This window comes from Rhamphochromis longiceps, linkage group LG15 (assembly GCF_057381845.1).
Source record: "Rhamphochromis longiceps isolate RC_006_pf linkage group LG15, R_longiceps_female_GT1.1, whole genome shotgun sequence".
NCBI lineage: Eukaryota > Metazoa > Chordata > Actinopteri > Cichliformes > Cichlidae > Rhamphochromis > Rhamphochromis longiceps.
This window is the reverse complement of record NC_140571.1, coordinates 8,353,428-8,381,192: the sequence shown is the minus strand read 5'-3', so window position 1 is coordinate 8,381,192 and position 27,765 is coordinate 8,353,428. Positions and strand designations below refer to the sequence as shown.

Here is a 27,765-nt window from a genome sequence, read left to right as displayed (position 1 = left end):
CTGAATAGGTAACCAGTTCAAAAATTTTTATTCATTTGAAGCAGTACAGCTGCAGCAGTTGTAGAGATTTTACTTTTACAATGATTCAGAGAGCTCACCTCATGCTTCCTCTGAAGTAAAGGGCTATATTCAAATCTTTGTGGTAGTAATAAAATATACATTTTTACATTTATAGCATCAAATATATAACAGCATGCCATGTGTACTGCTGGTAATGTCCTGCAGTACATAATCAAGACAAGTTTATTCTTTAGTGGTACTGTTAGACAGTGCTCAAGTCTGAGGACCCTAATGCAGATCATTTGTAGGAGCTGAGTGAAAATGAAGTGTAATGGCCTGCTTCTAGAAATTTAGTAATTTCCACCTTTTGTCTTGCTATAGTGAGAAGTGGTATGAATTATGAGTTGCATTATTTATAACTGCGTGACACAAATATTTGATGATTCATACTGAATTCAAAAAAAGCCACTGGGGAGTTTGGGCAAAGGGCCAAAACGATTGAGCTCATGAAGCAAAGTCACATCATTCCTTCTACACTATGTTAAGGCCAAGGAATGTCATAATTAGCAGCATCTGTCAAATCCTTGGAAACAAATCTGATTATTTTAACAATAACATCAGTAAATTCATTCAATCCAGTTTGGATTTACTTGGCCAAAAAAGTGGCTTACAGGCAGTGACAGGATGTAGAATAGGTGCAACTGTGACAGGGTTAAAATGTGAATGAATGAAAGGGCATAACTTAATAATGAAGCACGTTTTTGTAAATTTGAACATAAAGACAATGACGACAAATCATTTTATCTGTACAGCAATTTGAAGAAAAATCTGACGTTTATACCCTACATTTTCAGTTTTCAGATGACAGTATGTTCATTTTTGTCATTATTAAACCTAAAGTCATAATACTCCAGCACCTGTTCCACCCCAGTAATAACCTAGTTTAAACACTGTAGAAACAGTAAAGTATATTACATGACATACCTTTTTTTGCATTAGTCTTAATACAACTTCATGCACTGATATTATTCCTGTAGCACACTTTATTTCTCACATTTCTGCAGAAATATTACCTTGTGAGAACCATAAGGTTCCAGTTAGAGACAAAAATTCATAAACGAAGCTAGATTGGGGCCTGAGCTAAAGTCCCATCGCTGATCACAATCTGTCTACAGAAAAATAGTTCAAAAATGTTCAAGTATCACAGCTGCTGACTGACAGCTGATCTTAGTTTTTACATCTTTGTCAGTTTCTCATTCGCGCTCTCAATCACGCACATCACAAGACTATACACACTCAATGCCTCAATGCCCTGCTGTGATTTCAGGACATTCATTTAAGAATCAGGGAAACCTGTGGCTATACACAGAACATACATGATGACCAAGTGTAATCATGTTCAGATACAGAAAAACAAGCTTTGCCCCACAGAGTGCAGGATGAGGGAAGAGTAATCTCTCTCAGTGATGCCCTTGCAAGATGTTTGGAGACATCATCTTTGGGAACAGTGCTCTTCTGTCACAGGAGAGGAAGAAAGGAAGAATCTAGTGCTGAGAGTTGTCCTACTGATTCAGTCCAACAGCTCTGTACTTCACCTCTCTGTTTGACCTCTCCTTCATGTCTGTGGGTGTGGAATCGTCATGTTGCATCAGGGCATCAGGCAACATCTGCAAATCAAAGGTACAAAGAATTTAAAGCACAGGACATATAATATATTTTCTTTATTCACTTCCTTGTAAATAAAATATGATCTTTCAACTTGCAATGCTTGAGCTACTATATTGAAAGTGCAATACTAAGTCTTCATAATCTGAATGAGCTTCTTGGTATGAAACAAAAATGAATAAAACAAAAACAAACAGAAAAACAGAGCAGCCTGTAGCAGCGATGAAGCCATGTGAGAAACTTGTGGAGGACTGCACCAATAAGCTGTACTCAGGTCTGCTCAATCAATTCTGTGCCAATAGCTTATTGGTGTCCTGGTTTCTCTTAAGCCTAATGGGAAAATTAATTGGTCAGTGATGCTCGAAACAGTTCTTCTTCTTGTTAACTTTTTTTTTAAATTTAAAAAAAAAAAAAGACATCTTCAGAAGCTTATTGGTGCTCTCCACAAATGTCCCAGTTTCTCATTTGACCCCATGGGAAAATTACACCTCTACTTCAACATAACTGCTTAGATACTTTGAAAGTCCACAGTGATGTCTCTGTACATGCTTTCATTTACAAGAATTGATTGAAGAGTTATTCTGTAAGACTAGAGTTACACATAAAGAAGAAATATTTGAGAAGATGCATCCCACCCAGGATGTCCCGTCCCAGTCTGTAAGACACCCTCATCTTTCAAAGTCCAGCAAAAATTAAATAACTCGATTTTTTGGTAAAATGTGATGCCTCAATCTGAGATACCCCCGATGACATCATTTTGACACTGCTGAGGTTTCTTTCATAGAGCTTGCAAAGAGCCCACCAGAGCCTCAGAAGACTGTCACAAAATTTATAGAGGACATTATTCATCAAGTCAGGTTTGTAAAGACAAGATGCGCACACACACCAAGAAGTGACCAGAATGAATGACAGTCTCTGTAATTTTATCAAAAGGAAACTAAGGGAGGAAGAAGAAGGGGGTGGGGAGTAATGGGATATAAATGTAGGAACTAGTGGCTAATCAGAGAGTGGATGCCTTCTCACCTGCTCCCTGCTGGGCTGATATATCGTCTACTCTGCTTAGAGGTTTCAGTAGACCATTCTCTGAGAAGGCTAGGACAGGAACTCTGTTGTCCTCCTGCTGTTGCTGTTGCTCCTCCTCTCCTTCAGGAGGAGACAACCTGGAATGTGAAGGCAGTACAAGCACCTCTTCAAACTCCCCATTCTCCCTAAAAACCAAAAAAAAAATAACAGTGTCAGACCTGATGACATCACAAGCAGTATGGCTGTTGTATATCATGGCTGTTGACTGTACCTCTGGTCAGGATGGCTCAGTGCTGTGGTGTTGGGGTTTGGGGTGGGATCTGGTTGGCTTAAGTTGCCGTTACTATTGTGTCTTGGTGTCTCAGTTGCTGCTGACGCAGCAGGAGAGGTCGGGTTCACTGATGGTGAAAGAAAATCAATCTGGTGTCAGGAACAACAACTGCAGAGGATATGTTTTGACGACAATCTGAAAGATATATTACTGCAAAAGTAATTATAAAAACGGTATATTAAATTACCTGCATTGTCTCCATTTCTGACCTTCTGGTGATGAAATGAAAAAAAGGAATTAATACTCAAAGATTGTTCAGTTGGATAGTTGTTACACTTTTGTTTACTCCATTTTCTCTCTGGTCTTTACCTTTTCAGTTGTCTCTGAACGCCGTGTTCTCTTCATGATCTCCTCAAGACGCTGGAGGGTTAGAAAAAAAGAAAAATGCTTTAATGTACACTGTACCTTGCAATTTATGCGTGTTTATAATGTGAGGTCACGTTACCTTCTTTCTCTCCAGTCGTTCAGCCTCCTCTTTCTGGAAGTGCCTCTCTCTCTCCTGCCTCAGTCGCTCTGCCTCCTCTCTCTGTCGAGCCTCTTCCTCCTCTTTCTAATGTACACAAAAGCATTTCATCTTATTAATAGGTCCATAGTGCTCCAACGTGTTCTCGCCCTCGAGTGTGTAGCAGGCATATCACAGATATACACAGGATGTACTCTCCCATTAAAGCCTGGATGCACCTGGAGCTGCAATGATGGGCTCTCAGATATAAGAGGTCTGTTTTAAAGAGCTTCAAAGTGTGATTTAGGAGGCTGGAATTGGGGCGAATACATAAGCAGTACATTTTTCTTTTGCCTGGAAAGTACAGTTTATGTTCCCTTTGAGAGTTTAGGGCAGCAGAATATATTTGGTTAGGTTTAAAAACAGACTTTTCCCTTTTGACAACATTAACCCTGCACATTGAAAAATTGTGATTCCTGCCAATCAGTGCCCTTACATTGCCAAGAAGCCTTTTACAAGCATCCATATGAAGTTTGGGAGTGAGACGTGTCTCGTAATTTGCCATAACCTGGCGCATCACTGTAGTTATGCTAAAGAGAACATCTGTGTGTGTCTCTGCATCACCATCAGGTCTGTATTTGACACCCCGGGAATGAGAACAGGCTGAAAGTTCCAGCAGCAGACCTGCTGCCATTTGTGGCAACCACATAAAAACAAAACAAGTCAACATAAACATCTGTAATCTCAGACCTGTTTCTGTAGTCTCTCTGCCTCTTCTCGCTCTTTCCGAAGTCTTTCTTCCTCTGCCTTTCTCTCCTCTTCCTCCTCCTTCTTCCTCCTCTCCTCGGCCTGGCGTTGAGCCTCCTCTTCTCTCCTTGCTCTCTCCTCTGCCTTTCGGCGAGCCAACTCCTCCTTTGCTAATCTGGTGAGACACAACCAAGTCAAAAATGATGCAGCCTTTCAGCACTACACACTCCCTCTCATGCACATGCTCACACACAGCCCAGCCTGCACACCTTGCCTGCTCCTCTTGTCGCCTGCGCTCTTCTTCCTCCCTCTCTCTCTGCTCGCGGGCCAGCCGTCGTTTCTCGGCCAGGATACGACTCGCCTCCTCCGGGTCTGTGGTGCCCGCTGAAGGCTTGTGAGCTGGTGGACTGCTTACACTCTCTAGAAGGCATCATAAAAGTTATGCTGACCAGTGTAATAAACTGTAGCTGTGAAACAGGTGAGAGATTCATAACTCACCGCTGGTTGCCGTTTGCTCATTTGAGCTCTTGTTCTGACCCAGTGGCTGAGGTCGAGGCTGAGGAGGGCTGAGGACCTGCTCATCATCCTCCTCTCCTCTGGGTGTTGAAGGGTGGGAACTCTCAGGTGTGATCCTGACAGGACGAAGATTTCCAGGATCTTCTGCCCCTGGAGACTTTAGTAACTTGGGGGTTGGAGGTCGCCCCACTGGTTTCTGTGGAGGTCTGTGAGCAAAGGAAGTATATATTTTTTTAAAAATAGTCATCATTCGAGCATATCAGCAAAATAACTTCCACGTTACATTTCAAATAAAACTGTAAAACTCAATTTCAGCTCAAAATATTCCCCATTTATCAAATGTAACTGACCTGCCAGGAGAGGGTGCTGTCACTTTACCGCTCTTTTTGATTGGGGAAGAGGAGCGCTTGCTTGGGGGCAATGAGAGAACAGGAGCAAGTGGAAGTGTCAGGTTGCTCCATGACTTCCTGACACTGTCACGGTCTTTTTGCCGCTGTTGGTTCAGGAGATACGGTAAAAACAAAAGACAACATGCACGAGTCAAAACAGGCAGTTTTTTTTTTTTAAAACACCACCAGGTAAGGACCCAGGGAAGCAAACAACACATTATCATCAAAACTGCTCTTCCAGAAAAATGTCCTTTAATGCAACACAAAGGTAACTGGATGGTTTAGAAGGTGCCCTATAGATAGTAGCCACACAATATGATGACGAGTAACAGGGTTAGGCTTAGATTACCTCTGGCACCAAACTCAGAAACAAAATAAGAAAAAACAAAACACACTTAACAGGTCACAAAATGAAAAACAGTCTTTTTAATTTGGAGAAAAAAAAAAAAAAAAATCACACTGCATCCATTATCTGTACATTCTCACTGACCTTGTATGAATGACACACCAGCGGTATTCTGGAGTGGGTGAGAGTTATCAGTTCACATGCACAGTGATATGTTAGTGTGTGGGATGCACGGCATACAAGGGGCCTTCTTTCTAAGATCTTAACGGCATAATAAGCTGTCACGAAGCAGATGAACAGTGAATGAAAGTGTGTGTGATGACAGATACTCTAATCTATTGTTTATATTGTTTGATCAGAAACATAATCAATTTGAAAATGACAAAGTTGAAGAAGTAGAAGAATTAAATGTTACTCGGTGCTTGAAAAAAATGATTTAAAAAAAAAGATTTACGTCAACACGTTCTGTAATATCAGTAGCAGGAAATAATGATGAGTTGCTTTTTGTTCACAAATATTATTTCCCAGATATTTTGTCATGAGCTGATGAAATCTACCTGTGTTGTTCCGGTTGTCCTCCTGCGCGGGGTGTTTAAAGACGAGGAAGCTGCGTCCCTGCTGAAGTTCCTCTCCTGGCTGCGACAGTGAGGCAGTGGCTGTGCCTGCAGGGCCTTGAAGGACATTGAGCCCATGGGGTGGCAGGAAACTGAGCGAGGACACACAGGCATGGCTAGGGTGATGTATAAGGTGGGAGTATACAGTGTTTTTGAAAGTATTGATTGGGGTAGTGTGAGAATTGGTAGGACACCAATAAGTGTTGGATAAAATGGATCACAGAGGAAAAAGGATCAGGAAACAAAGACAGGAATGAGAAGGAATCAAGATGAATAATAAATAAATAAATAAATAAATAAATAAGGAAAGCCATGGGTTGAAGAAGCCAGCGCAGGATTGAGAGGAATGAGGAGAATATTTATGGTAGGAACAGAGAAGAAAGAAAGAAAGAAAGAAAGAATTAGTGCTACTAAAAAGTGCAAACAGCTGCGAATGTACTGCAACCATCACCTGGCACTGTCTGACAAAGACTGTCTATGTGATACAAAATAAGGATTTGGTTGGTTGATTAGGGTTAGTAAAAAAAAAAAAAAAAAAAAAAAAAAAAAAAAAGAATCACATTAAAAAACGTAACACAATACGCTTAAAGATATTTAGATCAGGAATGGTTTGCCAAACCATTACTTGCTGTAAAGAGTCCCAGTGTTGGAAGCATTTCTACTTTGTCACCCAGTTAGAACAAACTATAGCTATCCACACAATAGACCCAAAACCATACAAAGCAAGCAAGCACACAGAAACAAAAACATCTAAATACATGTAAGAAATGCTCTTCACCAGCTGAAGATGATGCTGAATGTATCAAAGAGGGCAGAATAGAAAAGAGTGAGTGAATTCAAGTAGTTTACCTAGAAGTTATTTCTTTCCCTTAATGTAAACAATGATGGAACACACACAAATGATCTAAAACTCCCTGCTGCTGTGACAAGGCATGGCATCAGTAGAGGAAGATTTCCTGAACAGATCACTTTATTTGTTTTGGGGGACGTATGTGCATGTGTGTCTGTGTGCGTGAGCTTTGGGTGCCTGACACACGCTGTTAAAGGAAGTTTCAGACAGTGTAATGCTTTAAGTCCAGGCAAATCAGATTAGCATCCGAAACTGCTTGGGTCAAGAGACCAAGCATAAAAGAGTATATATACTCTTTTTAATAAAACCTCTGCCTTAGATCAAGAGAATCTTGATCTAAAGAGCCAAAGGGCTTTAAATGTTTTGTTTTATAAAATCAGTGTTGCGTGTTACCTGATTGGTCTCCTGACAGACTCACTGCACTGCGGCTGCGGGCCAGATAGGAGTGTGTTGGCTGCTGCAGGCGGTTCACCATGTTGCTCTCCCATGGCGTCAGTGGAAGGCGGCGCAGTCCTGAACACACGCATGTGACATGTGAGCTTTGATAAGAGCTACAAATACAAACTACCCACTTATTTGCCTAAGCAAACAATCAAAGCAGATTATAAATTATACATATTTACTGCATTTTCCCCCTTTCCCAACACTGTCAAGCATTGCAGGTTAGAAATAAAGTGAATTTGTAAGCATGCACAGACTGCCGTGCCACACCTACACCTTCATGCATCTGTTTAATTATGAGAGGCAGCAAACACCGTGGTATGAAGAGCAAACAAAAGGGCAAAGACAAACAGTGCAAGATAAAAGGACACATGTCATTTTTAAGAAAATGATCTTCAAGAAATTTCAATTTATCTGGGAAATCATTCAAGCAAAAAGCTTTCAGTTTACCTCAGGTAGTTCGGAGAAAAAGGCTATTTTATTAAATTAATCTCCACGGCAACCTGATAAGTAAGCCAATTAAAGGAGATCCGGCACAGTATGAGACAAAACGTGCAGTGCTTTGCAGGTGTCAGCATGCAGGTCAAAGATACATCTGGGCTGAAAACTGTAGCAATAAATGGGTTTTTATATTTCTATTACTTTATATATAAAAACATTCATGTTTGAGAGTTTTTTAGAATTCACTGAGTGATGCTTCACAGTGCCTCAGTGTGCGGTGTCTTCTGATAATATAATAATGGGAACAAGAGCATAATTATAATTTTATGACTAATGTGGGTGCCAATTTTACAGCCAGGATAAAAACAGCATACAGTGTTCCCACAAAAACAAAAAGATTATCCTACTGAGGATTAGAGAAAGGGGTCACGTTAGAGGGGGGGTAGAAAAAAATCTTGATCCCTCAGATGAAATGCACAAATGCCAACACGTGTGTGCTGGACTGTGGGCATTTGTTTCAATAATCATAATGTATATTTATACATAAAAGGATATTAGATCAGCTTGTCATGTCATGGTAGGCTCTCCAAATCAAAGTTTCTCTTTTCAGAATATTACATTTAAAATTTTACACTGATAAATTTCTACAAAAGTAACAGATTATTTTACAGTTTCCAGCCCAAGATCTTTTTTGTTGCTTGCAACATAGTCGGAACAGTATAAGAGACCAAAAAAATTTCCACAAGAAACCTGTGTTTTTCTGTTGGCTGGTCTTTCCCTGATGCAGGTGGGGTTTGGACTGAGCTTTGTTTATGACAGGGGAGGAGACTGTTCTCATCTGAAAGCCTGTCAGCAGCATACAAACATCAAATGATGCATGACCCGATGGTTAGACTTCAACAATGACTTCAGTAAAAGCTCAAACTCGGAAATTTGCTTATTTGCTTTCTTGCTGATTACTTCATGCAAGGATTCATTTAGGTCTAACATCTGAAAAACAGACCAAGTCAGCAGTTTGTTAGCTTAGCTTAGCATAAGGCAAATTTTTTATTTACCGGTAGTGTTTTTCAGTTTTATTGTTCTTTTTGTCTTCATTTTAATCAAATAACTTCCTATTTTACTTTGTTCATATTTCACACCGTCTTGGGCCTGTTTAATGGTTTCTGTTTTGAAGTGTAGCTTTATTGTAAATTTGGGAAAAATTCACCTAAAAAGTATGTGTGTCCAATTAAAGGTACAGTTATTGACGTTTTTAGGCTATTTCATAAGAAAGAAATGATAAAGTACTCATAAATATACATTATATAATAAATATACAAATATACATTCATTATTATTCATTATCTTCCAAAAAATTGATGCATTCTCATAAACTTAGAATTAATCCATTTAAAATATACCCCACCATATTTGAATACAGTGACCGAGAAGGACACCTTCCTTCTGACTAATCACGCTTTACCTATCTGGCTGGAGACCGACCACATATGTAGTATGGCAAAGGCAGAAGAGAAGTTGCAGACTTTCATGCCATGGAAGGACATTGGAGGAATATGAAAACAGAATTCTTCTGACATCTAGCAGTGAAAATTTTTCTGCATTGTAATAATATTTCATCTTCTCCTGTTAAGAGTGTTATCTGATTTAAGTTTGGATTCTGGTGTTTCTCTTCCATTCTTTAACTAAGCTATGTTAACTCTCTGCTGGATTTAGCGTCATATTAACTAAATGGGAATGACACGCTACACAATACATAGTTATAACATAAAAAGTGTGTTTCAGTCACATAAACATCCCAAATCTAATTAACTAATCACAATAAAACAATGAGTGCTTTACAGCCTGTCACAAGAGACTACTTCATAACAATGGCAAATTATACAAGATGGAGTCAAAAGCTGACCATTGCCAGTGGATGTAATGAACTGTATTTGTGTGTGTATATTTATTACCTCGATCTGGTGAGTGCAGGAGTGTGGCAGAGGAGCAAGAGAGGCGCTTGGTAATGACAGGGTCTGTATGCTTGGATAAATTCATTGTGGACACTGAGCGCCTATCAGCATCTAGAATACAAAAAAAACAACAACAAAAAAAACATGACAAATGCATATCAGTTTTATATTGAATTGGTGAAATTTAAGGAGAGAAAAAGGGGAAGAAAGAGAGCTGAAGTCAGTCATCTCTCTGGGTTTCTCTATTTTGGTTAATTCAGGTTAGGTATGAAAAACTACCAACTTGTTGCTAAGACAGGAAAGATATTTAAAAACAGATTAGTGCTAAATGGGTCTTATGTCCTCTAAAATAAAACTAAAATGGCTTGAGTAAATGATCCTGTGCCTGGGGATATAACTTTACGTCACACGTGAACTGCTACATGCGAGTGAAATAGCAAAACTACATGTCGTGCCATTCACACTGGCCTACATGAAAACTAAAGAGAATGAGCTAACACAGTGCTGAACAGTTACAGTGCTAAAGCCAGCGTTCTAACGCCAGCCAGCTAACCCACACAGTGCTTTTATATTCACATTGGGATGTCATTCCGTATCTGTAGTAGAGACTGAAAGCACTCTGCATGTGCTCCAGTCCAGCAAGGTCGAGTGGATAGAGGAAAGCTGACTCGACAAAACCTGGGCCAGGAGGGGAAAGGACAATGGCAGAGAAAACAAAGAGTGTAGAGCAGGTAGAGAGCGAGCCGAGAGTGGGAGGGAGAGAGAGAGAGTTTGAATTTGAGAGCAAGGGGGGGGGAGAGAAAGAGAGAGAGGCAGAGAAGGGTGTGAATATGCAGTAACAACAGAGGGCAGCGGATCTGAAAAGTTCAAATATAAACATGGCAGAACAATACTGACACGCAGAGGCAGGCAGACATATTTATACAAGAGAGGCACTGACAGAGACACGCATAAGGTGTATGAGCACCAATGCAGAGGGGGAAAAAATGGCTGTACAACTGACTATGTCTATGGTGTGTTGTGCTGTGTGTTAACAGGTATTGTGTTATATATGTGATATATGTAAGAGTACCAGCTGTTGTGCAGGGAGTGTTTGTCTGCAGAGTTCCTCCCCAAGACCAACGGTTGGCCTTCTGTCTGGTTTTCTGGCTCTTCTCCATAGTCCTGCGAATCACTGCCTCATGACGAGCCTACAGTCAAAACAACGAGAACATCAATGGCAAAAAAAACAAACAGCCATCCGACATACCAAGTGCTAAGCAAATTCTCTCTCTTCATTTCTTCTGAATGAATGGAGTGCTTTGACTGCATCCAAAGTAGCAATACATGGCAGATAGAATGAAAGAAATGCCAACCTATGTGCTGGTGCTAAAGCTAAAGCTGAGGAACCATAGACACTTTCTAGGCTGTAGAAATTGGAGTCCACTGAAAGTTGAGGTACGGTGGGCATCTGGTGGCCCAGTAGCAGTAGTAGTAGTTTCCCTGTTCTCCTACAGTCCTTGTTTCTAAATTTATAACGTTCCTATAAAATGAAGACTTAGATCCAAACCTAATTTCCTACTAAGATGTAACTCTTTACTCGTTGAAAGCCTACTGAGAGTAACCATTGAAGCGGTTTGAACTGAGTGCTTTCTGTCATATTTCAGGCCTGCTTATAAAATAAAATGACTGAGTGCATCAAAAGTTAGCTACCCTTTGACATCTCAGCTATATACTGAGATGTCAAACCTCATACAGGTGAGGTTGTCAAATATCATCTTTATGGAGTAAAAAGTTAAAAACCTACTGTATCAATAGAAAAAAAAACTATCCAGATTTATTATTACTATTTATGCAAAGTCATCAACATGTGCTGCTACAGTGTCATGTTACAGATCTTTGACACATCAATGTTCTAGTTCACTAAATCAACAACTTAATTAGAACGTCAAATCGCTGTAAAGTTAATTACTGCTGGACAGGAAATCTATGACTACTTCACAGATCTGCAATTTTTCTTTACATTTTTTTATACGAGAAAAGGAGTGGTTAAACACACAAATACAGTATCCATGTCCCCCCATCCTCCCTGGATGGGTGTTTCAGAAAAAACTTGGAAGCAGGTGGCAGGTAAGAGGTTAGCCTTTGTGTGTTCACGAGTGTAACACTCAGGATGCACAGTTGTGAACGAGGGGAGCGTCAGTACCCTGTCTTCCTCTATTTTTTGCCGACGTTTCTCCTCCACGGCAGCCCGTCTCTTTTCCTCCTTTACCCGCTGCTCCTCCAGCTTTTTCTTTCTCTCCTCAACGTGTTTCTCATAGTGCTGCCTGGCTCGTTCCTCACGGGCCTGCCACTGGGCCTCCTTGGCAGCTGGCGCATGTAAACATGATAAACAATTTGTTTGAAAAAAGAAAACAAAAACAGGCAACTTGCACACAGCACGAAAAGGCTTATAGCAGTAATGTGATGTGTCAGCTGTGGATCATATGAGAAAGCTTTAGCTCTCAACACAACGCAAACGCCTCAGCCCCTTACTTGGGACCAGAGGTGCGACCAGTGTACAACAGTGTGAAAAAAAACCCACACTTAAAACATGAATAAATAGGCAATGACTTCCAAAAAGCCATCTGTTGTATTATATTGGTTATACTGACACACACACACACACACACACACACACACACACACACACACACACACACACACACACACACACACACACACACACACACACACACACACACACCCTCTAATATCCAAAACACCAGCCTTTCTGAAAGCTGTCCCATGGACTGTCCCATTATGTAATACGGAATCCATGGCAACAGGCCGCCTGGCTTGAACCTAGCCTTTATGTAACAGCCAGAGAAACTGGCACTTCACCACAGCTACCAACCAAGTTCAGTCACAATATGTTGTGGGAAAGACAAAAAAAAAAAACACCCAAAAAAAGATAACTTTTATTCTTTTCTCTGTCAAACTCACAAGAACGCTCACCATTCTGTTTTTCACGCTCCTCCCGGCGCTCACGGGCCAACCTAAGTCTCTCGTCAATCTTGTTGAAGAGCAGCGAGTCTGCAGCACAAACAACAGTGAAGAATGTTAAAGGCCTGACATAAAACAGTCAATGCTGAGACACGGTACAAACTAATCTCATTGAAATATATGGTAAATGGTAAATGTCCTTAAGGACCCCAAAGCGCTTCACACTACATTCAGTCATTCACCCATTCACACACACATTCACACACTGTAATGTATGTGGGACTCACCTGTTTTGGTGCCAGCATTGTTACTGGGGCTGTTGCTGTTGGTGGTGCGACTAGGTGTAGGAGTGGGTGTAGGGGTCAGGCTGGGAGTGTAGGTCTGCCCAGAGCCTGCAGAGCTGGGACGGGTGGTTGAAGACACGGTGCCATCCTCTGACTTAAAGTGAGAGTACGATGCTGCAAAGAAGGACAAACAAGTGTCACATAATAAAACAACAAAAGAAGAGACAAAGTGGGAGAAAAGAGATACAGAAAAATACAAGATAATAATTGCACATTAGGAAGCACCATCAGAAAGACTTTCCACAGCTCCTCACCCAGAGCTGTAATAAATTTTTTCCCACTAAATAAAACCCATTCAACAACACTTCAACTGAACATTGTGTGTAGAACAAACTGCTGCTTAAAATAAAAATGAACATATTCAACCAAATGCTTAAGAAATAGCAGTTTACCATCAAAAAATTTCAAATGCATCAAAAATCTCTGCAGGTGGTCTCCCCGGCATTTTCAGGCTTTGCTGAGTTGCTTAACAGAAAAACAAAATGCAATAAAACAATATGCACTTCACTGTCTTCCTGCTATTCATAGATGTGGCCATGAAGTTGCAGTGTTTCCACCAAGCTCACAGCTAGGCTATTGATTAATTGCACCATAGGGTGACTCAGCGCTTTCAGGTTAGCTTCCTGGACACAGAGCATTATACTGGCTCTGATGCAGATGAACCAGACACATAAATTTACACGGGTAGGATTAGAAAAATTGTATACTATTAATAAATACTGTAGGTGTACTAAGCAAGCATTCAACACAGTCCTTTCCTGTGTGTGGTGATAAGAGAGAGACTCCTCAGTCTCCACAGAGACCAACCTGTCCCACAAACCCAAAGACCAAAATAAATCATCCCCCCTGACTAATCTGATAAACTGAAAAAGATGGACTCCACTTTAATTATCACAGCCATCATGCCCTATTCTACACAAGTCTCTCTATCACCTATTTCTTTTCTTTACAGAAAGAGGACAGGATGGAGTACAAGTTTCATATCTAGAGTTACAGATGGAAATCTGTCTCTCAATGAATTTTATAGTTACCGGTACATAACATTAAGAGTAAACACTGAATCATTTCTCAACATCCTGGCTTTTTTGATTGATTTCATGCTACTATTTCCTTCCAGGCTTGTTTACAGTACTGCGAAAGTGTCTCATTTCTTTATATTTAGTTTCCAAGCAGCCAAACTTGTCTGTGGTCTTGAAGTGGTCTTCTCCAGACTTTCTGAAGGTCTTTTTAAGTTGTTTTTTGCTTTTTTGTTTTGGGTTTTTCCACTCGTTCCCTCCAGTTCTATTACCTGGTCATTTTAGAGGTTTGTGTGTCTGCCTGTTAAGGCACTTAACACTGACCTATGAATCGTTCAGTTTTAAAATCAATTTAAAGTTGTATCTTTGGGGACTTTGTTACTACCAGCTGGTAACAAAAAACACTCTGTTCCTCTTTATTTTAATCTATAAAAAATAAAAGCTCATAACAGTCTGACAGGCATAATTGAATATTTTTGCACTAATAAGGTGATTCAAAAACTGCTATTAGTCAAAAAGCTTCGCAGCTTTTTGTGCAGTGAGGACAAAAGAAGTGGCAGGCCTTAAAACAACAACAATAACAACAATGAAAAAACCTACACTAGATTAACAACAGCTGGAAATTACAAAAAAGCTTGCACAAACCTAATACTGTATTTCCATTTATGTCTGCATGTGTTCTCTTGACTCACTGCAACAATTCCCCATTTTCCTAGCAAAATGTAAGGGCATGAGGTGTGGCTTAAGAGTTGATAAAGATTTGATCAAGGACTGAGAAAAAAATTGAACCTTCTTCCTCCTAAAAGGTAAAAGAGAACATCAGTCTGAACACAACAAGTTCCACTAACTACTACTTTCAAATGCCGTTTTTCATTTGCAAGCTGATCAGTTTTAGTATATTAGAAACAGTTTCCTCCTTTCACTTTATTCTCACTGTACTTGGTAATTTATGATATTTTGTTTTGCAGAAAGTCTTATGAATCTAAACTGTCACTAACGTCTCCATCCAAACACCTCGAGAGGTTTTTAGGGTGAATCACAAAGACCAAGGATGTGAGGGCATAGCTGCAGACGGATTGTATGTCACAGTCTATGGAACATCTACAGAGGTGTGTACACAAGCATTCATAGGTCTGCCCTGCCTCGGGTAGACTGGCATTGGAAGTGGTTTAATATAGGCTATTGTTATGAGAGGAAAGGCTGGACTGGGCCACGTAAAAACAAGTCTGGTCTGTTTATTCTCTTCCCCTGAAATCCCTTTCCTCAAACAAAAGATTCAGTTTATTGAATGATGAGGATAATACACTGAAGTCAGATACTTAACGAGACATACGTGAATGGGCTTTTGGGTAAACAAAAAAGATGGCTTAAATGAGATGAAGTCAAGTCTGAATGAAAGGCCAGGAGCTCCTGCAAATGCATTAAAAGGAAAAGTAATGAGCCTTTTCATTTATACAAGTTGACTTCAAGTTTCATGTTGTGATGGAGTGGGCGTTTTAATGATCCGAGTGGACTACCGCACAATGAGCCAGTAGGCGACTGTCAAAGACCACAACCAGTTTCTTTAATTTGACAGCTTAAATTTATGCACTTCACTTTAATCAGCTGGGAATACTTAAAACTACATAATAAGAAATAACACTTCTTAAAAAAGTCAAGACAAGAGAGAGACACTTTCATCCCATGTGAAATTAAATAACATTAGCAACTCCTCCAGGGTGTACCGCGCCTCTCGCACCCAAACTGTAAGTAGAACAGTCATCTGTAGGAATAAGTATGAAAAGATTAACAATTGGTCGGTTTAATCAATTAACCACACTCTCACAGAAATATTCAGAATACAAAGAAGAAGAGAAAAGAGGATTGCCTCTTAAACTATTAAAAAATTACTGGAATAAAGGAACTGAAATTTTGACATTAACAATGTGGCCCATATTTACACAACTTGATTTACCTCATAAATATTTACTGTAACTCCGAGCTAGATGTCCTTCAGAGCATTTGCAGATAAAAGTAAATGGAGAACGAATGCATTCCTTCAATTCCTATACTTTGAAAAAGGTGCATGCATGTTGTACAATATAGTTACGAAAAGCAGTTAAAGCCTTTTACTTATAACAATCAGTGGAATTTGATAACCAGACAAAATTTATCTCCACATCTCTGGTTCATACATCTTCTCATTGTTTCCTTTGTTCAAAACATTTTTCCAGATGACGCAGTGTCATGATAACATCGCAAATCTGCACTGTCTGTGTTTTTTCAGCTGAAAATATTACAGAAAAAATACTAATATGTTGGACTTGTGCAGCTTATATCCTCTTACTGCGTCTCACAGACTCACCCATCTGTTGTAGAGGTCATAAACCGACAAACCTCAAATAACAGCGAGCATATTTGCTTGTGAGCAATAGACAGCAGCTTAACAGCCTTCGCAAACACACCAAAGTCAGTTTCATGTGTGACATAATTCCACTTCCCAGTAATAAATGTCTGGCTACACTCATGTCCACCACCTTTTGCTACACTTTTATATAAGATTCTTTCATATTTTCAACCAACTGTTAACCAGGAACATAAGAATCTACACATACTAAACCTGAAGTCCTACAAAAGTCTAGATTCAAAAGATTAGGACAGATGTACAAAATATTTTGGTTTCACTCCAGCTGATGTGATTTTAAGCAATGTCTTTATGAGTTCTTAGTGTTTAAATTCATATTAGGCTAACACATATCCTTTTGAATCTTTGGTAAATGACCTGTATTTGTATAGCGCTTTAATTAGTCCCTAAGGACCCCAGCCCATTTGAAGCCCATTTAGAAAAAAAAAAAGAACATGGATCATCTGAACTGACAGCAAACACCTCGTATTAAAACTGACACTATGGCAATGGTTTGATCTCAAATGAAATATTCGAGGACAAAGCCAAATCCAAAGCATACTGATGCTGGTGCTTTTGTAGTCCTGTTCATTCCCAATTAAGTACCTTGTACTAGATGAGTGTGGATTTGGCAGCAAAAGTTTAGGACACAGGTGACCCAATAGCTCAGAGGCTATGGTGCTAACCAAAAGGGCTAAAAAAAACCCCAAACTTGCAGCTAAGTCCCATATTTCAACTCCTAGCAAACAGGACCATTGCTGCAAGTCAGTCTTGTCACTTCCTTTCTTTTGTACGCTGTTTCAATAGTTTAAATAAAGGCAAAACAAAATTCTGGGTTTAAGGCTTTACCTGGATTGTGGTTCATAATTCCAAGATTGCACCTGCTGAGCTCTTGGCAAGCATCCCACTCTGACTAGTCGAATCGGAGGACCAGAAACCACATTCCTACTTCTTGAAAGCATCTTTCACTGAAAAGAGTGACCCAATGAAATCCATGTTGCAGTGAGGTGGAGGGGGGGCAAAGAGGGCAGTCAAAAGAAATCCATCCAAAACTCAACTGTTTCCAGAGTAAGAAAAAATGGGAAGTGAAAACGAGAGGGTGAGAGAAAGAGTGAGAGGTCAGCTGTGGTCGGTGTCACTGCTGCTGAGAGCCAGTGTGTGAGACAGGTTGTGGCAGCTCTCCAAACCCCATCCTTTTGTCCATGTGTATGCATGTATATTTGTGTAACAAGAGTATGTGTGTAACAGAGAGTGAGACGTGAGAGTGTCACCGTTTAATCTGCCCGCCCCTCCCTCCGTTCTGTTGCTTGCATGTATGTGTGTATGTGCATGCACGCTCCCCACCCCCAATCTATCTGCATTCATTGCCAGTCAGATTAAATGGTCAGAGTTAGCGATTAATGCTCCGATGTCCAGGCCAGCGGATAGCACGCTGTACGGCTCCTTTCCTTCCCTTCAGCCTGAGAGGATTAGCTGCTGCTAATGCTAAGCTAAACTGTAAGCCCCAACCACCAGAGGAAAAAAAAAAAGGGGGGGGGGGGGGGGGGGGGCAGGGATGGGAGTGTTCCTTTATAGCTCTAGGAGAGGCACTCAGGCCTGGGTAACAGGTGCAAGAACGCTGGCTTCTGCTGCAGGGCCAAGCTGCAAATCAGATCATGAGAGGAAAACTCTGTCATTTAAAACTGGAAAATTTTGAATGTTCCCATCTTCAAAAGTTTTTAAAAATTTTTTGTTAGTACAAATTTTTGCTCGACAAATTTTCACTGACAATAGAGCAGGGGTGTCGAACTCAAATACACAATGGGCCAAAATTCAAAACTGGAACAAAGTCGCAGGCTAACGTTAATATTTATTGAAATATATTTATTCCTCCAGGTATAAGAATGAATCTTTTCTTATGGACTCAAACACGTTTTGCTGAAAAACTGAATATGGAACAAGCAAAACTTAATACTAAACAATATATATATTAGCTGTATAATACCAGTAGGCCAGCTCTAATAGTAATTTGGTATGGCTTCGCGGGCCAAATGTAATTAGTCCGCGGGCCTAGAGTATGCATACAAACCAATGCCCTCAAATAAAGTCATCTTGTTTACTATTAACAATCAATGGCAAATGAAAATCCACACACTTCTTATAGCTCCATCAACCATTTGACTTGTACATGAGTAATGAAGTCCATACCATTACTGAGAAATTACAGGCTAAGGTCAAAGTAGAAAGAACTATTTGAGACAAAACAAATCAGTTTAGTCTAACAGTCGTGTGTTGAATCAGTCCAATCAACAGCACCCACCATGTCTTCATAATAAAGATAACTGTGAAAAAAAGCAGCTCCTTCACAATTTCAGACTTCACAGTAAACCCAGCAGTTTTCTCTCCTTCCACCTGTTTCAATCATATCTTACATGTATGTTTGCTCCATGATGCAACTACACATCCCTCAGCATGAGATGGTTGGATTCAAACAGGAAATGCAATTATCTAGAAATGAAACTAGCCACTTTGTCTTGTTCCTTATATATAATGTGGCATATGCATGATTTGTAGAGTCAGTCTGTAATACTACACTACTTGAAGAAAACCATCTAGCTTTGTTCTTTCTACTAAAAAACACTGGTCACAGCATCATCTCAACATTAGATAAGGCATGAAATTAAATCTAACACTATATCTTTCTGAATTGTGTGAAAAGGGAAAGCTAACGTGTGGCACATTTATGCCTGCTCCAACTGTAATAGCATCCCGACTGCTCTGCTTACTAATGCATTTAGATCACATGTACAGTGAGCCGCACCTCCATTCTCATCTGCAGTCCTTGAGTCAATCTTGCCCTGTCAGCTGATTTTCACTCACACAAACAGTAAAACTGTGCTTCCTCATCACACCTGTCAGGCGCCTGTCTCTGGATGGCTGCGCTTCACAGTTTTAGAGGAGTTTTCCTTTGTAAAAGCAAACTGTGCACAAATCAAACAATTACTACATATTGCTAGGGGTATCAACTCCTACCTCTTTATTCAACATCATTAGCCTTGCATGTAGACACATTTGTCTTTAATGGACCACATTTTCAGATCTTTCTTTAAACTGCTGCGACTCTCTGGAGTCTGGTTAAACATCTCTGTGCCCCAAGAGCTTCTCTGCCCCAGATAATGCTCGCTCTCGCTCTCTCTCTCTCTCTCACACACACACTCTCTCTCTCTCTAACATTTTTGTCAGCGCAAACATCACAGTATTTAAGGGAGAAAATGTAGTTTACACTGCTCTCATTTTCTTTTCTCATTTTCATCCATACCTTTTGTCTTTCTCTTGCAAGCATCTCTTCGTCTCTGTACCTCCTCCTCCTCAGTGATGGTGAAAAGTGCTGGGATAGCTGAACGGTTACCTCGCTTCCTCAGCCTCCACTTCCCTTGCAAACACCCACCTCCACCTCCTCTTTCCCCACGTCCTTTACTATCTGGCATTGCCTACCCTGTTGCTAACCCTTGAGCCCCAGCCTAACTCACCCAACCCCGTCCCATCCCACCCTGTGATGCTGGGTGAGGATGGGAGGTGGGGGAAGAGGTCTGTCCTGAATGCCAGAGGATGATGATGGACGAGGTCACCCCTAAAAGCCACCTTCTCTAAGACGTAGGTAGCTAATAGCTAGTGCTAACAGCAATTTTCTTCAGGTTGCTGCTCTGACTTTAAGACAGCAGGAAGAAGCGACAGAGAGAAGAAGAAACATGAGTAAGGAGATAGGGGAAAAAAGGCGGTGGAGATGGAGGAAAGTAAATGTGGTGGATGAAGGAGAGCGTGGAAGAGACAAACAGAGCAGCTCATTGAGCCAAGTCCATACTCCCTGCAATGGCATAGAGAGAGTAAAACAGAGTGAGTGAGTCTCTTGTAGGATGAGCTCTTGCAGTCTGGCTTAGAAAAGAAGACTTAATCCACAAGACTGGCTTGGTTGAGAGCTGTAAGGATTGTGCTTCTTTTGACTCCCGAGATGACGCCTCTGCTGTCACTACTTTTACTGCATTCCTTTTTCTCCTGCTTCAGCTCTCCCTTGCTAGGTCTATTGTGTGAATGCAAACTTGTCAGAAGAATCATATCACCCAGGCAGTGACTGCACAGAGCACACACACACACACACACAAACACAGAGTAACTGAGGAGAGCGGGGTTTGTTAAAATATTCAGTGCGAATCCAGTGGTGGAAGTTGAGCCGGTGCTGGCAAAGGGTTTCCCTGACAACAGCAGCACATGGACCAGTGACGCATGGGAAGTGAGAGAGCAGAGGACGGACACGCTTTAATGTGCTGTACACAGTCACACACGCAACTAGGGATGCACACACCAAATCAAATATTGCAGTACAGGAGCTGCTTCTGTGGAAGGGGTGTGTACAGAGAGCACATGGTATATAGCCCCACCCCACCATCCACTTAAAGAGCCATCAGCCATTTAGGATGCCACGGCGATGTACGATGAGCGAGAACATTCATATGTTGCTGCAGCTTCACAAGAATGCAGAAGGAACAACACGCAGCACATCAATATTTAACCAAGGAGCATTATTGTAGTTGCACTGCATCTACAATAATGTTGCAGTGCAACTTTATTGTTGCTTGGCTCTGTAGCCAAATTCAGAACCTTTAAAAGGTGACACAATATGGCAGATGCAATGAAAGGGAGGGTGAAATAAAAGGGGGAGTATTTCAAACTTTGAAGGCCTGGATAGTAACAGTAAAAACACCAGGCTCAACTTGTATTACTGTTAATGCATCCTTGAGCTAAACTAATATGGAGATTAGAGAAACAAGTGCGATAGCTTGCATGCTGTGAAAAGCAACATAGCCACTAAAGTTACAACTCCACTGTTTCTTTTACTTTATATGTACATAAGCAAAAGCATTAAGTATTTCCTAAAATAATTCCAAACCACTACCTTTTCCACTATTCCTTTACTATATAAAGGAATTCAGGACAAGTCCTGCTGTCTCATCTCCTCAGAGAGCTCACACTTCACAAACGCACACATTCATGAAAGAGCAATCTGATCTTTGTCTCTGCAGGAGAGAGCAATGCTGTAATTCTACACTCAGACTTTAACCTGATAGGATGGGTAACACACCCTTCTCACACCTACTGAATGTGTGTGTTAGACACAGACATTTGAAGAGAATGGACATTTGAATACAGTAAAATGAAACCAAGAAAAAAAAGATTTCGTTTATTGTTAAGTTTAATTGCTAACCCTGGGTCTGACATGTTGGGGGTCCTGAATGACATAATGTTTGACATAGTGTACAATTAAAGTATAACAGCCGAGTTGTATGCAAATTTAACCCAGAAGTATTGAGTTAAATTTCTAGAAAATCCCATAATGTGTGATGGATGGCCAAACTGACAGCGAATCTGGGAAAACACCGCAATCACCCACAGAAGTAACTTTTTGTGCAGGCAGAATGCAGGGCAACTCATGAACAAAGCAGCAAAAAGGATGATTTGGGAAGCAGGTAGTAATGACAGGAGATAAACCACATCTTAGGAACTTATTTTCTGATTGGATCAAAGCTGCAGTACCTCTTTATAAATACAGAGTTAACAAGTATTAATTAATCTGTGCAGTGTTACAATGCATGGATTAGAGGTAATTGGCAGTAATTTTTTTGTGAGCTGCAAAATAAATTTAAAATATGAATTCTTTCTTTTAGTGTCTCATCCTCTGTATCTGTATGTATGACTCTTGGTGGCTTTAGTTGCTGTCTAACTGCAGGTCAAGCTAGGTCAAAGCAGGGGACATTTGTGGAACAGCTGAGCTTAATGCTATGTAATCCTAAAGTAAGTAATCTCAACTCATTCAAATCAATAAAAGGTCATGCCCACCGTGCACCCATTCTGCCTACGATATAGTTGTCAGGGCTGCTTGTGTCGCAGTACGTGAACATAATCACTCTTACTGTAATTCATGCAGCAATAATTCTTTGCATACTTAACTGGGTTCCAGGTCTTTATAAAAGCACTGGAATACTGTTTATGCAACTTTCTGTGTGCTATAAGGGACTCTCACACCTATCCAAACCCTTCATCTAAACTAATCTACTTTTTATACATTTTCAAGAAAAACTGAGTGAAGGTGGTGACCTTTGCCTGGATGCACTGTGGATTAACATGAACAGATACTTTTAACTTCTGAAGGCAGCTTTATATAAGGGACACACATTTAAATGAACACTAAATCACTGGGATTTTTGCTTTCCACAATAATTAATTAATAATACACCACACATCTTTAAGCTTTTCATGTATTTTGAAATTTTCTTTTTTTGAGACCTGGAAAGTAAATGTACCCATGTCTAAAGCACTTTGGTCAGCATTTGTTTTTTCAGCGCACTATTGCCTTTAAATAAAATAGATGCAATAGTCAACAGAATAAAGTTAAAACATTTTTCATAGTGCATAATAATAAAATTTTTCATTTCCAAAAAATTCTTAATTCACTGGACAGAAAAACGTATCGATCTTTTCATGCTAGTATCGATCTGATACCAACACTTAGGGTTGGTCCAGATACTATCGATGTTTGGGTCGATCCGCCCACCTCTAGTTATTACAGCTCTGCCATTAGGAGTGAATGGGAATCACCTGCTATATCGTTACTATTTGAGGAGTGGCTAAAAGTGAAGCAAAGGGGTGTAAGATACGGGAGATCTCTGCCCTTTGGCAGCCAAAAAACCCAACATACTTTTACAAGATCACTGATAGGTGACATTTCCGGAACTGACAGGCGTACAGTTTGTATGTGTTGTATTATTTCTCCAAAGACATTATACACACATTGACCTACAAGCTAAAAATGCACTTACAAGGCGACGTGGCCATTTTAAGTTGTAAAAATGAATAACGAGAGTATAAATGATCATGTTTGGGGTATTAATAAGCCAACTCAAAGTTCAAAAGAATATATAAATCCACCTGTGAGAGCCAGAGAACAAAGCTGTAGCCTAAAGACATATTCTATCTATGCCATCCCGAAAACAACCTGCGGCTCATTTTCATTAATTCACCTGTCACGTCAGCTGAAGGTGGATTTCGACGAAGTGACAAATTGTAAGCAACAGGTGTCTGCCGAAGCTCAAAATGTCTACCAGCTACAACACAGACTCACAAAAAAGGGGTAAAACATAAATAAATAAATAAGTATTACAGCAGCTTACGTAACAAGTCGTGTTTGGTAAACGTAAAGTAACCGGTTGGGTGAGTTGGTTGATAGTTAATCCCACTCCCGTGACCGACCGGCTCCGAGTCTCTCTTTAGCTCAGAGTCAGTGTTCAAAAACAGACCCACTCAAGCACCCTTCAGTACTTCACACAACTGTTATTCCCCCTTAAGAAGAAGAAGAAAAAAGTTTTGTCAAAGTAAAGTTTCCTGTTGGTGACAACTCACCTTGGGACTCCGGAGGAGATGTGTCGCTGCCATCCTGGTCCGCCATTTCTCCTGACGTCAGCTGAGAGGGATCAGCGGCAGGAACCCGAGGGAATGATCCTGAGACACACCGGGACCGGGGCCCCTCCCACGGACAGGTGGAGGGGACAACGAAGACCAGTATCAGATCAGCAAAACAAACTAGAAACTAGTAAAAGTTACATGAATGTGTAATGAGTAAACTTTAAACTACGCGACTTAATTTAATTCGGACTGCATAAACCTCACATAGATCCTGGGCAACATATAAATAAACCTTTAATTGAAAAAAGTTTTTTTTTGTAGTAAATCCACCTGAATTTACCCTGAGTTTAAAAGGAGAGGTTTAGAAGGCAGAAAGAGGCGCAAGCGAAACAGGGTGCTTAAGATGAAGTGTTATACTGACATCTGGTGGCGGTAAGGCAAAGTGTTGCTCGATAAATGTTGAAGATAAAGCACACGCTGTTATTCCAGACCTGTCATAGCTAGTCAACGTAGAATTTATGTTTTCAGTCAAACTTACACCATAATACTTTTCACATGTCTAATCAGTCATCCGACTAATCAGAAGACACCATATTAAGAGTTGGTATGGAGAAAAAAATAATGAAATCTGAGGCTTTTTGGTCCGCTTTTCTACGTTGTAGAACATAAAGAAATGAAAGATATGACAAAAATGACTTTAATAGCTGAAGATTCTGGCTTCCTGCATTTTGAATGTGGGTTTATTTACCTTATTTTTGTTACAGCCTAATTTAGTCTTTGAGGTCAATAAAATAAATAAAAGTCGCATTATTTTCATTACAAACAGTTTTATGTATCACACATCTGGAAACAGCTATGCCTTTTAAACTGGCAAAACACAAATCCAGTGTTTTCTTCTTGTGTGCACAACAAATATACGACACTGCCAGCAGAGGGAGGCCTCGTCTTACATTACAAATATTTGATTCATTAAAATTCTGTGTTTTTGTATGCGTTTAGAGCTCTCTCGTTAGGTTTTACTGATATATCAATAAATAATTATAAATCACACGGTCAAACTAACTGCAATTTTATGTCTGGATAATTATACCTGAACATTAGTAGATATTTTTCAATTAAGCCGCATTTTTTGAGTCATTAAAAAAAATTAAACAAAAAAAAATGCAAAGGCAGACTCATTTCATAATCACAACATGAATAAAACACTTCTAACCAGCCCCGCTCTATTTGAGGCTTTTCTGTTCATGGCTGAATCCATGCCAGTCTCTGCTCATATCGCTGCTATTTAACAGACTGTGCCGGCTTAGCCCCCTCTCTGGACCCTCAGTAAAGTGCCTGCTGATTGGTGCGCAGAAAACAGCAACCATGGCAACCAGCTGTTTGGCAGTTTCTCTGTTGGAGGAGATGTGGAGGGGGCGCGGCTGGGGGGGCACATTAGCCTATAGGTATAATCACATACTGATAGACAGACATATAAACACACACTGCAGCATCATTCTTTCCAGCTATCTGGTAGCTATATTTATCCAAAAGGTTTGACCCAAGACGCTCAACAGCCGGTTTTTGTTTTCAGTCTACCACACAAAGGCACCACATGCATCTCTTAAATTACTGTTTAAGTCATGATGTCTGATTTATTTAGCTTGTGTCCTGCTTTTCTCAGAGACCTGAAAAGCCAGTATGGGTGGTGTTCAGGGTCATGTGTGTTTGACTGTGTTCACATGTGTATGACAAAAGCACCTCAAATTGTTTAACCTTCAGATTCTCACTACATAGAAAAAGGACTCTGGTTGCTCATTCACATGCATGCCGCTTCCCTAAAGAGCGAGGGACATAAAGGATTGGGTACGTATGTCTGCGTGACCTAAATGTGGACAAGATTTGAAGTGACTGGTTCATTCTAGACGTTCACACTTAGAGATGCTGATCCTCTGTTGATTAATTCTCATGGCTCTTCATCCACGGCTGTAATCAGCTAAGGGTGGCTGCTGGGAAATAAGTAGATCGAGGAACCGATTAATGCAGAGGACAAGCTTTTGCCTGCCATTTTGATTCATTTGTAGTCCTGTGCGTTTGTGTGTGGATATAGAGCCAGTAACATCAGGGTGGGAGTCAGATCACTTTCTTGATTAATAAATTTGATTTAAGCAGAAGAATCAACAATCCAGAACAAACAGAAGACCCATAAAGACCCATGGTTTTTGATATTTCTTTATTTTCTGCCACATAAGCGACAGTCAACATAAAATCTGAAAAACACGTCATCTACTGCTTTTGTTTACGTTTCAAAATTGACTTTGCCTAATTAAAATTGTGTAACCCAGTGAAACTAGCACACACAAGTCCTTACACGGACCTTGAATGTTCAACATTTGACAGAACGGTTTGACTTATAGTGACGATATATGTTTTTGATGGTCCTTTGACAAGGACAACTTCACTTAACCCAAGCTCCTTTGAATTAGTCATCATGCCACAACACTGTGCTACTTTTCCATTTGTATTTACAACCGAATGAGTCACTAAATAATGAGATACTGGTAACTGCAGTTCTGAGTACAGGTGAAGTCAGTGTTGCACTTCTACGAAGTGCTGAGAATCTGGGATGTTATGAGGTAAACAATGCAAAAGCTGCATAAGTTTATTTCAAACCAGTTGGCAGAGAAATGCTCCTGTGTTGAGGATAGTAACACATCACAACCTACAAAAAACTTAACAGATTAGCAATGGACACTCATAGCTTAGCTGTGAATTTTCACACAGCTCCCATAATTATTTTCTTGTTTGTAGCACTGCTGTGATTTTTTTTTTCAAAGGTTATTGTTTGAAACCTGTTGGTTGTAAAGTGTCAGACAGGAAATCCATTATCACAGAGAGGGGCTATGATGTCATATAGCTCCTTGGTTGTGCTTGAAACAACTACTTTATGTGGCATGTATTTACCTGTTTAACACAGATAATACATAATGTATAAACATTTCTTTACTTAAGTGAGAATCGACTTATACAATGTTTATAGAAAGCAGTCTTTGTCCCAGGAAAGGCTCTTACAAACCTTAACGAACTTTTTAAAAATGTAAATAAAAACAGAATGCAGTAAACTGAATATCTCACAAATCCATATTTTATTTACAACAGAACATAGACAACACATTAACTATTTAAACTGAGAAAATGCACTATTTTCATTTTATGATTGCAGGCAAGTAATTTTAGCAGCCAGACTCTTCTACTGTTCTTATATGCAAAGCCTTCCCTGAAAAAGACATCGTCTGGACCTGCGTATACTTTGCAGCTTTCATAGCGCCCTTTCAGATGTGCAAGTTGCCAATTCCATAGGCACTGATGCACTTCCATGGGGAATAAGCACTTTAACATTAATGACAGGAAGTAACCAAAAAAAAAAAAAAAAAAAACCCTGAAAACTGAGACAGGGCAATACAGTTGGCATGAGGAAATGAAGAACTTACTATCAGAGTCCAGCCTGAGGGTCATGACAAATAATAAAAGAGACACCACTTGGACCAAAGCATACAAAATTATTAACCAAATAAAGTAGAAAACTGTAGTACTCCATGAGGTTTGCTAATCAGTGTTCTTGGTGTATCAGTATCTGGATGGGTTACTGAATGCTAAGAATGCCTAATGTTGTATAGAATAAAATATAAAACAATCAGGCCAAAGCTAACCGAACAAATAACACAATGAATTGTCTCCCTGAATGGAGAAGAGCTGAAACAGTCAGCTCTTAAATGCTTCAAGGAGACTGGTCAGGGGCTTTCAGTTGCACTGATTAACCCCGCCTACCAGGAACTTGCAAGACAACTCACAGGGACACATGGGGAAAAACACAGCGGGAACTGGCCA

At 40.1% G+C, this 27,765-nt stretch overlaps 1 protein-coding gene across 4 annotated transcripts; it reads right to left on the bottom strand.

Moving 5' to 3' along the window:
- Positions 1-380: 380 nt before the first annotated feature.
- Positions 381-24,008, bottom strand: map7b (microtubule-associated protein 7b). Of its 4 annotated transcripts, none has more exons than XM_085381547.1 (19): positions 23,896-24,008; positions 13,009-13,179; positions 12,734-12,811; positions 11,943-12,106; positions 10,830-10,947; positions 9,758-9,868; positions 8,556-8,651; positions 7,317-7,436; positions 6,017-6,189; positions 5,075-5,217; positions 4,707-4,930; positions 4,478-4,628; positions 4,212-4,383; positions 3,465-3,569; positions 3,329-3,379; positions 3,207-3,231; positions 2,960-3,086; positions 2,689-2,873; positions 381-1,667 (listed from the first exon to the last, which is right to left on the bottom strand). In XM_085381547.1, the coding sequence occupies exons 1-19, from the start codon at positions 23,939-23,941 to the stop codon at positions 1,657-1,659; spliced, it is 2,271 nt and encodes a 756-aa protein (XP_085237673.1). In that variant the 5' UTR covers positions 23,942-24,008; the 3' UTR covers positions 381-1,656. The 4 variants fall into 4 exon arrangements, with proteins under 4 accessions (XP_085237673.1, XP_085237674.1, XP_085237675.1 ...); XM_085381548.1 differs by having other exon boundaries at positions 6,017-6,165; XM_085381549.1 differs by lacking the exon at positions 8,556-8,651.
- Between the last annotated feature and the right edge of the window lie 3,757 nt (positions 24,009-27,765).